This window comes from Haemaphysalis longicornis, unplaced genomic scaffold, assembly GCF_048455015.1.
Source record: "Haemaphysalis longicornis isolate Haplotype H1 unplaced genomic scaffold, Haemaphysalis longicornis Haplotype H1 scaffold_2, whole genome shotgun sequence".
NCBI lineage: Eukaryota > Metazoa > Arthropoda > Arachnida > Ixodida > Ixodidae > Haemaphysalis > Haemaphysalis longicornis.
In genome coordinates, this window is record NW_027526295.1 from 286,434,592 (window position 1) to 286,447,384 (window position 12,793).

The 12,793-nt window shown below is 49.2% G+C and overlaps 2 protein-coding genes across 2 annotated transcripts in view; one reads left to right on the top strand and one right to left on the bottom strand.

Moving 5' to 3' along the window:
• The window catches only part of C12.1 (spliceosome-associated protein CWC15), a 385,811-nt gene that overhangs the window by 269,622 nt on the left and 103,396 nt on the right, over positions 1-12,793 (bottom strand). The gene's annotated exons all lie outside the window — the stretch shown is intronic.
• The window catches only part of LOC144170808 (retinal guanylyl cyclase 1), a 220,827-nt gene that overhangs the window by 201,661 nt on the left and 6,373 nt on the right, over positions 1-12,793 (top strand). Inside the window, exons 12-18 of the mRNA XM_077700820.1 lie at positions 5,424-5,595; positions 6,163-6,303; positions 8,492-8,684; positions 9,159-9,330; positions 9,881-9,979; positions 10,067-10,158; positions 12,340-12,422. Coding sequence (XP_077556946.1) covers positions 5,424-5,595; positions 6,163-6,303; positions 8,492-8,684; positions 9,159-9,330; positions 9,881-9,979; positions 10,067-10,158; positions 12,340-12,422 — 952 coding nt within the window. The remainder of the gene's footprint in view (positions 1-5,423; positions 5,596-6,162; positions 6,304-8,491; positions 8,685-9,158; positions 9,331-9,880; positions 9,980-10,066; positions 10,159-12,339; positions 12,423-12,793) is intronic.

The following is a 12,793-nucleotide window of genomic DNA, read 5'->3' on the forward strand; positions in this document are numbered from 1 at the left end:
GCGAGTAATGGACATTAAGAGCCCGCAGGTATGGTCCCTAGAAATATGTGACCATACCGCAGGAGAGAGCGAAGTCGGCGCTCCTGTTTATCTTGCTGCGTGAACATAGCCTTATTATTAACGAGGCATGTGTAACTTCGTTCGGAAGCACGTTAGCTCCTGCACGCAATGACGCGCCGCAAATCGCCGCCTAGCTGCTCCGTTGAACGTCTCTCTGCAACCGCTATCATGCCTGGCGACATCCTTCGACCACGTTTAGATCGACCTGTACGGGCTACTATGGAATACTAGCGCTGCTGGCAAAGGCGTGCTTCGTGAGGTGGTCGCCATGGGCCTTCTCCGCTGAAACCGCTGCGCTGCCTGCATTCGCGGCTCGTAATGTCGCCACCTTTCTCCTACGTCACTTCATCCTTCGTCGCGAAGCGCCTCGGTAGCTCTTTATTGATCGTGGACGGGTTTTATACGACTTGGTGAAAGCCACACTCAATGAATGCCACGTCATTCACCGAACGAGCGTTTCGTTTTTTTCTTTCCTATACTTGTGTTCATACACCCTGCAGTGGCTTTCACAAGAGCCTACTCCTTCCTCATCGGTATATGGCCAGTAGTGCAGAGTGCAACGCCTGCGAGGTTGAAGAGACAATTGAACATGTACTTTGTCGTTGCCCGCAGTGTTCATCAGAAAGACGTGTTTTGGCCGCCGAGATCAACCGATTGGACAATCAACCGTTCACACTAGAGACTATTCCCGGACACCGACCCTTAAAATCGACGTCGCAGAAGGCAACAAAAGCCCTTCTGCGTTTTATGAAGGAAACAGGCTTAGCGGAAAGGCTATTGGCGGTGAGATGTTTGAGCGGCGCCCCCTGGCTCTGACGTCGGCTTAGGGACTCGCGCCTCTGTCGTCTGCTACACTCTCGCCGCTGCTACCGTCCCGCCTCTGTCGTCCGCTTGTGAGGGGCAGCAGTTCCCGTGCTAAAAATCGCCCGCTTTGATGCGTGCATTAAAAAGCGTATTTCCAGTAATTCAGTTATTTTGCCAGCTTCTGACACCTCTGAATAATTCCAAGCTGTATCCCACGCAAGTTTGAAACCCACGAGGAGAGAGAGAACAACTTTTCTAGAGCATCGCTCAGAGGATAGTGTGTAACTCGTCCTTTCAAACTTATTTAGGAGGATCAGTGCTCAGAGCTCCTCGGTAAGTATTCAAAATGCGTAGGCTTACCTGAAGTATTTTGAGATGCTCTTATGAAGACAGAATAATGCTATGCTCCAAGCATCGGGTTGCACACGCGCATCGCACAGCAGGAAATAAAACGGCTGTCTCCTATTTCTTTCGTCGTTGTTGACTTGTATTAGATGATTGCTAATTCTGTACCCAACGCATTAATTTTCCTGAACGGTCACAAACGTCTTATTATGAGGCTTGGGGATATTTGGCCGGTTCACGAAGTTCGTGTGGATATTTTATTCGAGCTGTAAGGCATACGCTCTCTTCGGAAATTGTATTTCGTTTTGGCCGCGTACAAGAAAAGGCATATCCGCAGCGTGCGTTGTTTATTCACATGAAAATTCAATTAGAAGGTTTCTGCTACGCCACCGCAAAACGGCGGAAACAACGTTGTCGAGTACTCGAAGGTAACTTTTGTGCCCCGATTTTCTATTGTAACCATCGTTATCGTAACGAATTGAATAACGGCACGAACAGTTATGACATGATAACGGTTTTGAAGGCTTCATATACTCGCTAACGAACGCAATGATCATATACGCGTCGGTTTTCAGTATAACTCGAATCGAAACCGATGAATAAGCCCAAGCAGCTCTTCATTGTTGCTTAACCCGTTCAGGCGTAAAGTACAAATCCTGGCCCACTCGTGATGACATTAGATGAATTGAAGAAAATTATTCTTACTATCTTATCCTGGGCTGAGGCGCCCGCACACAAACCAGATAAATGTTACTGTTAAATAAAGTTTTCTCCTCCTCTCCCTCCGCATCCTACTCTTGAGTGTAGTTTTATTAAACGCATATATGATTGTTGGGCAGATATGGTTGCGGGAAATGTACCGAAATATCCCTCCAGGTCTGAAGAAGCGTAGTGTTACTGCATCTTTACCGTGAACGTGCCTCGTTTTGCTCAATAAGCCTGCATACTGGTAAAAATCCTGATATAAAACCAGCACGCGCCTATCCACACAGGGGGTTATTTGGAATTCAAAGTATACATTTTTTGCGTCCCATACTGCATGTCGGCATACTTTCATGCCACGACAACATAAAGGGGTGTGATTGGCAATACTTGCGAGCGATCGGCAAGTTTCAAAAACTTTCACCTTGTGCACGATTGCCGGGAATCGCCATGCCTTCTGCCAAAGCCGACAGCCCCGTAGGCCTGGAATTTGTTTTGGTCTCGCATTTTCGCTGTTGTCGGTTATTTCATTCTGGATGTTCGCTTTCTTCGGAAGATTTCTAGATACAGGAGCTGACGCCTAGCTCCGACTCTTCTCGCTCCGCACAAGACCGGCTTCGCAGGAATGGTGCGACGCCGGCAATGTATCTTCCTTAGCGGCATCAAAACCGATGCTTTAAATCACGCCTTCAGCTAGTGTATGAGATTTTAAGTCTTGTATTAGGATAAAAAGTTGCACATACGCAAAATCTAATGCAGACAAGAATCAGAAGGCAACCGCGCGCAAAGCAACAGCAGGGAGAGCGAGCGCCGGTGAAGCAGACGACAAATGCGAGAATTCCTAAGCCGACGTCATGGAGGCGGGCTTCGCACCACCGCCCGTGGTCTCGCTCACGGTCAATAGTGCCCGCAAAGGGACTAAAGTGTGTGCGCGGCCCTGCTCTTTTCCCCTCTTTTCTGCCCGCCCTCTCTTTCATTCCCTGCACACCCCTTCCCCAGTGTCGAGTGGCAATCCGGGCTCTAAGCCTGGATAACCTCTCGGCCTTTCCGTTTGGTCTCTCTCTCTCTCTCTCTCTCTCTCTCTCTCTCTCTCTCTCTCTCTCTCTCTCTCTCTGGTTGATTCTCGCGATTCCCGCATAATCGTTATAATAGCGTAATTGGAGATAATTGGTCGTACAGGATTTAGAAAAAAACAAAAATTTCGCTGGAAAAATCTCACACTCAAGACAGGTGGCGTAACAATGCTACGGATTAGTAGATAATTATTTGAATTTCTGTAGAATTTTTTTGTTGCTCCAGACGAGAAATAGACCCCTCCAAGTTGCGGATAACAAGAGAAAACTCCCCGGCCTGTGCTATATGTCAGCCCCCCGAAAAGAGCGCTTGCTTTCGGAGAATTGTAAATTCGCAAAAGCATCGTCAATGCAGTAGTGTCCGTAAGTTTTTAGAGGGGCATTTACTGAGACGAAACTAGGACTGCAGTTGTTCCAGTGTTAAGATTCTGCTCCGTGCCGCCGTTCACGCTATCTCCTGCGTTTACGCTTATGATCAGACGACTCATGGCCTCCTCCTCCTCCTCCTCTGAATTCGCGCAGGTATCAAAAGGCTTCCCGTGAATTTAGTGCGTCATCAATTGATTGAATGTGGGGTTTAACGCGCCGACGCAACGCAGGCGATGAGGCGCGCCGTAGTGGAGGGCTCCGGATTACTTTTGACCACCTGGGGATCTTTAACGTGCGCCGAAATCTCGTTCATGCGGGCGTTTTTGCTTTTCGTCCCCATAATTATAAAAAGCGGCCGCCGCGGCCGGGAATCGAACCCGCGACCTCGTGCTCAGCAGCGCAACGCCTTAGCCACTGAGCCACCGCGGCGGGTTCGACTTCAGAGGGAACGATTATGCGCGATTTATCACCTGGCGTAGCTTCGGTGATGGCGAGCGGACTTTTGTAATTCTTGCGTGAGGAGATTGCTGGTGCATATACTTTACCCCAAAATACATCCCGAGTGGTCGGGGGTAAGTGCTGCAGGGCCCCTTTAACCAACATTTTGTTACGTTATTTTAAAGCCTGTTAAACTTGTGTCGTTTAGCCCAACCAACCGTGTTCTAGCTGGCAGAAGAGAAGGGAGGGGAAAGGCGAGGGAAGGGAATTGAATTGAATTGAATTGAATTGAAAATAAGTTTTATTAAACAAACATGATATGGGTACACAGTATATACAGGAGGAGGTCCCATGGTTATAAAAACCGCAAGCGGGACCTCCTATACAAATTAACAAAATGACTATAAAATTACAATGACAACACTAGTAAACATAATAGAAAAGAGTACTGAACAAATATTCAAAAAATCAGCTTTGACAATAGGAAGAAAACTACAATAAGACGCGTCACATCACTGTAATGAAGACAATAGGTAGAGTTTCAGTTTTTTTTTTTGAAGGGTAAGACAGAATGAGAAGATTTAATGTCCTGGTTTAAGGAATTCCACAAGTGCAAGCAAGAGAACTGAATAGTTTGTTTACCGAAGTTAGTTCTTACTTTGGGAAGTAGAAAGTTGTTGCGAGAGGAGAACCGAGTAGAGTTTGGGTTAGAGATAGTGCTAGGAGGGAAAATAGATATCAGGAGTCCACAACGCAATACTTTGAAGAACAAAGTGCCAATATTTAGCTGGTAAAGACATGGAAGGGGCAAAATCGCAAGTTCAACAATGAACAGAGGAGTAGAAGAAGATAGACGGGAAGAAAAAGTAATGATTCTTAAAGCTTGTTTTTGGAGTTTTTGAAGAGGCCAGAGATGATTACAATATGCGCTGCCCCAAGACGATATACAATAATTCAAATGGCTATGAATAAAAGCAAAATACAAAGTTACTAATGTTTTTATATCAAAGTAGGATCGAGCCCTGAGCAGGGCACGTATTCCATATGAAACCTTTGTACAAATTGAATTTACATGGTAATGAAATTTGAGATGGCTATCCACAATAATACCAAGAAAACACACGCGATCAGTAGACGGAATTCAATCTGCGTTGATGTATAAATTAGGGACGGGAAATAGGTGTTTTAGAGGGGAGTGAAACGGAACAAAAACAGTTTTCTTAACATTAATAACGAGCCGGTTACAAAAGCACCATTGTTGGATGGCTAACAGGTCATTCTGCAAATTGTACATCAAAGTATGCTGATTACGATGGGATGACACAATAGTGGTATCATCTGCATAGAGAAAGCAACTGGAGTGATGAAGGCAAGAAGGGAGATCATTAATAAAAACTAAGAATAACAAGGGGCCTAAGATGGAGCCTTGGGGTACACCTTTATTAACAATAAAAGGGTCTGAATTCGAGTCATTGACATATACGACTATAATGAGAAGAAAGGGGGAGAAATGGCACATCGCTAACGTAAGTGAACGCGGAAACGCCTGCACGTTTAGCACTATAGCCCATTTGCCCAGAAAGTGACCGTTTCTGTTTGTTTTTTTTTTTTTTTTGTTGTTGTTATCTTTAGAAATCATCGAGAAACTGAAGCACCCCCCGCCTCTCATCAGGCCATCGGTGTCGAAGCAGACCGGCCCTCCTGAAGCGCTGCACATCATGCGCCAGTGTTGGGCCGAGTACCCGGACATGCGACCCGACTTCGACGTCATCGTGGATCGCTTCAAGTCGCTCTACCACGGACGGTAAGGCGGGCCGCGCTCGGCACTCGCCGACCTTCGTAGCTCAGCGCAAGAGGACCACGTCACTGGGCGAGGGATTAACGGCTGATTCGCCGTCGCTTGGTCCCTCACCTGTCTGTGCATGCTCTCCGGTGCAAACGAAAGGCATCCAGTAGATATAGCCGTAGAGAGAGAAATATATTTTTCTTTTCTTTCTCTATGCAGCTACACGGCAGGCTGTGAAATCTCAAGCAAAGGCGAACCTTCACGAAACACTTCGAGCATAGTCTTTGCTTTCGGTCGTGAAAAGAAGGCTTAGAGGAGTTAAACCCGCGCCATTTTTTTTTTTTTTAATTTTAACTGTTGTGATTTTTTAAGCCTTGGCGAGTCCGGCGCCTCAACGAATCGGTCTACACAAAGAACCAAGTTGGATGTGGCACGCTGCTGACGACATGGGCGAAAGCTCGTCGGAAGGGCTTGAAAGGGCCATCTTCCCTTTTTTTCCCCACCCCTTCCCCCGTGGGCCATAGCGCCATCCTTACGAAGTGAATTTATTCGTCCATTCATCTTGGCCCTTCGCCACTATTGCAGCAAATCGAACATGGTCGAGACGATGTTTCAAATGCTGGAAAAGTACTCCAACAACCTCGAAGACCTCATCAGGGAGCGGACGGTGCAGCTGGACGAGGAGAAGAAGAAGACGGAGCAGCTGCTCAACAGAATGCTGCCCAGGTACTTGGCGCACGTCACATCTCGCTCTGGTCGCTCGCGGCGGCCGAGAGAAGGCTCGCCAACGGCTCTGGCAGATTCCGGCTTCGATTTTGCTAACGGGCCTTGCATAAAGCTGCTAAAAAAACATCCTGGAAAAGAAACTTGGCAGTGACGATTCCTTCTCGACGCCCAAAGAACATTCGCCCTTCAGCTCATGAATAATTGGCGCCGCATTGCCTCGGCGGCTGAAATTGCACGTCCGCGGATGATTATTTTATCGAACGATGGATCGGCTCGGGAAGCGTCTAAGCACCCATTAAAGCCAGCTCGATAAAACTAAACAGAAGTAAGAGGGATATAGTTTTCATTTCCTTTCGAGCATAAATATATCGCCCAAACTCCGCGCGGCCATGAATGTTACCGAGCTGCCGCAAGCATATCTCACCACGGAGCGAGAGTTGCTATTTTGTGGCTTTTCTTTTCGTCGTCTGAGTACAAAAAAATAACCGCTTTCTTTTCTAATGAGACACGTCATTTCGGAAGAATAATGATTTTAGCACTAAGAATGAATAGGCACACTTTTCAATGCTTTCTGTGCGGAAGCAAATGTACTTACGCAATGCTTAAATTTTTGTCATTTTAAGTTGTTTTTGTCCACGAGAATATATTGTCACGTTGCGGCAGGGCAGATGACAGTAACCATGGTTAAGAATGATGAGCGATCTATTAACATTATTTAGTATTCGGCCGTCGGCGAGCCCGGGCCGCGTATTTCCAAGCGCTTCGTTGCACAGAGCACCCACGTGACATGTCTGTTCGCGCGATGGAGAACGGTAATTCAACGTGGTCATTGGATGCCCCCAAACCTAAAGCGACCTAAAACGTACCAAATCACCATTATTAACAAAATCAACGCGAAGATTCGAGTTTAGAGACAGAAATTTAATATAGAAAATGAAATTAAGCAATGAAAAAGGGGCTCGAACCGAAGCCGTCAGCACCAATACTCAGTACCCTACATCGAGGCTACAGAGCTCGAACGATGGGCTCGTTGTAGCAGGCTCTCAAAAGAATAGCGCGCGCATTGACATCACACATGTCACGGGGGTGCTCAGTACAGCGAGGCGTTCGGAAACACGCGCCCGGGGCCAGGTCGCGCGTCCCGCACATCTTGGTCAATGGAGTGGACCACGCCGCTATGTAACATTTGTTTTTGTCTTCAGCTATTATGTATCTTTCTTTTCATACTACATTAACTGATGAACTTGACGTATAAGGAAAGAACCTACCGAAATTCTTAGGCACTTGTATTTTTGCCATGCTTAACTTTCTCTTTTCCCTGACTGTCATGATTTGAGAAATCTCATGAGGTCGCGTTTGATCATGAGAAAATATCTCTTTCTCCGAGATTGATGAGCATTTTTCGTGTGCTTTTTATTACCGTGTATTCATAAGCAGGAGGTTTTCTGCACCTGGCTCTGATTGCAAAAAGGTACTTTTCGAGAGACCTACTTCTTTTTTTTTCATATTTCCGTTCTTTGTCTTGCAGTTAGTATTTGAGCGCATTTTTTTTTTCTGTGTCGAACTGTATATACATTTGTTTATATGTATATATAGTATGTGTACTCATTTTTATTTATTTTTTCGATGACTCAAAGTGCCCTAAACATTTGTGCTGTGATTCTTTGTTTTTTTTTTGTGCTTACCTCATTTTTAATAGTCTCTTTCTGGTTGCTCTGTCGTTTTTTTTTTTTTTCTTGTTCCCCCATTTTCCATGGCGATTGCTTCTCTTCGATTGTATACTTAGACAGGTGGGCTGTTATATACGTTCTGTTAATTGTTTGCTGACGTCGCAATGCTGTTGCCACAGTGTGTAGGGGGCTGAGGACCACCGTCAGGTCGTCTGTGCCTTAAGCCCCAGTCTCCCCACGCTCAGACGAGAAATAAAGGTTCTTTCAATTCAATTCAACATCTTTAAATCGAGTGGTAAGGTCGTAGTCCGGCTGGTCTTATTTTCTGTTGTCTTTTTTTTTTTGTAAGTGGTACATACCGAGTAGTGAAACCTTTTACCCTATTTGGGACATTACCGACTTTCCGCCTGCCGCTGCCAGGCAACTGCGCCATTTCATTAGGCATCCCACCTTTCTTCAGGCGGTGCGGACTCTTTCTTTTGTAGCGCCTCACTCGCCGTCGCGTCTCCCGTGCGCAGCTCCGTGGCGGAGACCCTCAAGGCCGGCCTGCCCGTCGCTCCGGAAAAGTTCGAGGAAGTGACCGTCTACTTCAGCGACATCGTCGGCTTCACGACAATATCTGCCTACAGCGAACCCATGGAGATCGTGGACCTCCTGAACGACCTCTACACTGCCTTCGATTCCACCATCAATCACTACAACGTCTACAAGGTACGTGCCCGAACAATGCGCGCCCAAAGAGCCGCCAGCCATGCGGGTCACGCGAAACGTGCTGTTTAGTAAAACAACAGCAGTCAAGTAGCATCGTTCTCTGAAAGCCTGCGCTTGATGAAAGTACACTGACACAGTGTGTGCTTGACTCCAAGGCGATAAAGAGGGACGGTACGTACCGTCCGGCAATAGGAAAAGGCTAAACAGGAATCCACACGTGCCTGCACAGGTATATCCTGATATTTTGCATTCAAGTCCAGCCCTTTTTGCACCTGGCCCCCATAGCCGGCAAGCGGGAAGCAACTGCTCGCCTGCACTTTCCCTCTGCAGGTGTGAGCACTCTTGTCTATAGTCCTTTTAGCAGTGCACCTTCAAGCATGGGCGGCGTGGAGTACTTCTAAAATAGAAAACCGCTCACTTTGTTCGACGCGCAGTGATCAGCGCTCGTGCAGAGGCGAATTTCCCCGCACGCAGGTGGAGACGATCGGCGACGCCTACATGGTGGTGGGCGGCCTGCCCGAGCGCACCCGTGACCACGCCGAGCAGGTGGCCACCATGGCGCTCGACCTGCTGCACCAGTGCGGCCGCTTCCGCATACGGCACATGCCCAACGTGCCGCTCATGCTCCGCATCGGCCTGCACACCGGTACGCGTGCCCTTACATGAGCCCGGACGGAGCTATGGTCCCTAAAGGTTTTGTCCTGTCCCTCACTCGATAGCCAGAGACGTTGGGGGAGGGCGGAAAAGTACCCCGCTCGATGTCCGCTTCTTTTGGCCGCCGCATACGCTGCTGCATAATGGCAGCCGGAAGCGGCTCCTTTTCAGCGTCTCCTGGCCGCCTCGGTGTCACCGAGGAAGCTGACTGCTTGCTGCCCCAATCCTCACCGACGCAGCCAGAAACGTAGCAGACAGAATCAGTCGGGAAAATTAACGAACCAAAAATGTTCTACTCATGACATCACCAATCTATTCAGATGCAAGCACCTCTTAGTGGGCGCCCACGCGGACAAGTTTCCCCCCTAGAATTTCGGGAAACCTGGAATTTCTTCAAAAGAATAGAATATTCTGGTGCGCTCTTACGAGCCAATTTGAAAACAACTGTCGTGTATCTTAGGAATAGAACAATTGGGTTTCGCGGCGGGAGTACAATGACTCCACTCGAAAGTGCGGCATAATCTGTTGCCTTGTGGCTGCAGGAATGGTGGTGGCCGGGGTGGTGGGACTCACCATGCCACGGTACTGCCTCTTCGGGGATACGGTGAACACGGCGTCCAGAATGGAGTCCACGGGCCGAGGTAGGCGGCGGCGGCGCACCGCACTTGAGTGACAGCGACACAGCGTTGCGCCGGAGTCTTAAACCACTTCTCTGCTTAACCGCCCAGCGTACCGGATCCACATCAGCAGAACGACGGAGCGGAAGCTACGCCAAGCTGGAGGCTATGCCGTCAAGTACAGAGGCGAGATCGTGCTCAAGGTTTGGTCACCGTTCTTGTTCTCCTCCTCTAATGCTGTGCCCGGAGTTCTTGTTGTGACCCGCCGCGGTGGCTCAGGGGCAAAGGCGTTGCACTGCTGAGCACGAGGTCGGGGGTTCGATTGCCGGCCGCGGCGGCCGCTTTTCTGATGGAGGCGAAAAGCAAAAACGCCCGTGTGTACGAGATTTCGGCGCGCACGTTAAAGATCCCCAGGTGCTCAAAATTAATCCGGAGTCCAAGCGGGAGTCCGTGACTTTTAAAGTATTGATAAATGTTTATATCAGTGCGAGCGTTGCAAGTCAGGCAGCTTAATTTACACCACAGCTGTGTTTCTCCGGTTTCTTAGTAAGCTGCAATCATTGAGAAAATTTCGGCAACCCGACATTAGAGTTTTAGCATACGGAGTGTTACGTACGTTCCGTGCGTTCCACACGCACCGGGACCCCACTGGGCACTTGCGCATTCGTTCCGGCAGGATGGCCTAGTTCTGCTCACGGACCGCCTCGCCTGCGCCGCCCGCAGGCGCTGCAGTCGGGCCCCGCTAAGCACGGTACATACGGAACGCACGAAACACACGGTCGCTGAAACTCCCTATTGTATTTACTTTAAGCCCTGAGCGGGGACTGCAAATGTACGCAGATGCTTATAAAATTCGGTTGAAGTGTCCACCCCTGCTTTGCATGGCAATCGGAATAACGAAAAAAATTGAAGTCGACCCATGGACGTACGATCGGATATACACGCGTATAAAAAATGGGCGGTAAATATACAGTTTTCATCTCAAGTAAATTCGGTCTTAGCGAATACACTATGCACGATTAAATACAGATTATATTGGGCACAAATAACATAAATGCATTGACCCGCCTCTCCTTCCCGCGTACATGCGTTCATAGGTGCTGTACAATGGTGGAACCATTTTTTCCTCCTTTGGAGTTGGTACAGTTCATTCCGGAGCCATTAGTTCCGGAACCATTCGTTGCGGGGCCATTTGTTCCGGGATCGCTTGTTCCGTGACCGGTTTCGCGCTACCTGGATCAAAATGCAGACACGGGTTGAGGTCTCCCTGGTGGGAAGCAAGAAGACTGCGAGCTTGAAAGCATTTCGGGCGGCGAGTGGCTGTCTGAATGTATCCTCAACTTGAATTTTATTCTCGGCGTGCGCATTATGTTGACACGTATCACTGCATCTGACTTTTGTTGTGGCAATATTTTTGACCCGAGTGAACGTGTATTGGCTCGTGCGCAAGGAAAATGCGAGGGGAACAAGGTACTTAGTAGTAAGTACAGAACGCGGCGAGCTGTTGCGTCCGCTGCTCGGGCCAGAAAGATCTCCACGCCGCGAGCTGGTCATTTCGCACGAACGCGCACGAAGGTGGTGCGGGGAGGCAGGCATGAGGGAAGTTGTAGAGGCGCTAGGTTGGAGAGATATGCGTAGAATCGGGGCGTTGAAGCAAGTTCGTGTTTGCAGTCAGCGTCTCAAGTGCAGGCGTCGTAATTTGTGGGAGACGGGAAAGGAGGAGGGCGGGAGGGGAGTGCGGCTGAGTCGGCAGTGGCGCAGAAAAGCAAGGAGGGACGGGTTGGAGTACGGCGAAGTCGTGCACCCTCGACGGGAATGCCCGGAAAATGATGTCTCGGTCAGCGGTACACGGGAGCGGTCTTATGCCGTGAAGGGGAGCGCGTTTCGGAGTTTGTACGATTTGTACGTAGGAGAGGGCTCCGTGGCCGCGGAGCATGTGAGGCCTGCGAGGTAGCAAGGCAGGCATCCTTGTAGGCAGGCTGTTAATGTAGTCGCCCAGGACTGTGGTGGCTGCAAGTGCAGGGGCCGTTCCTTATTAATGTTTTCACCTCTTGAAACAATTGGTTGGGTTCGCCGTCAATGGAGAGTTATAGCAGAGCGGAGAATTGTTCACGGTGCGGTGCCCGGTAGGCGACCAGAGCTACTGGCCGTGCGCAGTGCCGGAAAAACTGGTTGTGCGCATGCGCAGATGTGCCGGGTGTCGTACCGGCACCGGCTGTTTGCTTTGCTATAACTCTCTATAGTGCTGTCTGACAACGTCAGCGCTCTTAAGCGCGTATTTTTATTGCTGCGGTCGGTTGTCTGCTAGTCACGCTACTGGCATGACAAGAAAAGCAGAGATCGCTGTTTGAGATCGTCGCTCGCCCTTCTTTGTCGGCTCTTAGGGTCGAGGTCGGCAGCCGACGTACTGGCTGACGGGCAAGCAAGGCTTCAACAAAGCTCTGCCCGATCCGCTGCAGGAGGACGAGTGAGTACCCGGCTTCGCGCAACGCCGTGCGCAGTTGTCCCAATTTGCGCCGCGCATGCCGCGCTTGCCGCAGACACCGCGGGCGCCCGCAAGAGATGCCGATAGAAGCGCGTATGTCGGAGAGACGCGCCTTATTTACACCGGCTCCTCACGCCCCTGTTTGACCGAGATTGCGCACTCAGAATTTAGAAGCTAGGCGGGCCTTGCATTACGTTGTCTTGCATCCTTCGAATAAAGGCTATCGGTGAGCACTGATGCGCTGCTATTTTTCGGTGATGTATTCCCAGAGCGTCGCAAAGAGTCTTCTATGGTGGCACCTTTTAGTGCTCGAACTAGTTCTCTAAGTGCTTTGCGGCACGGTTCGCCGCGTA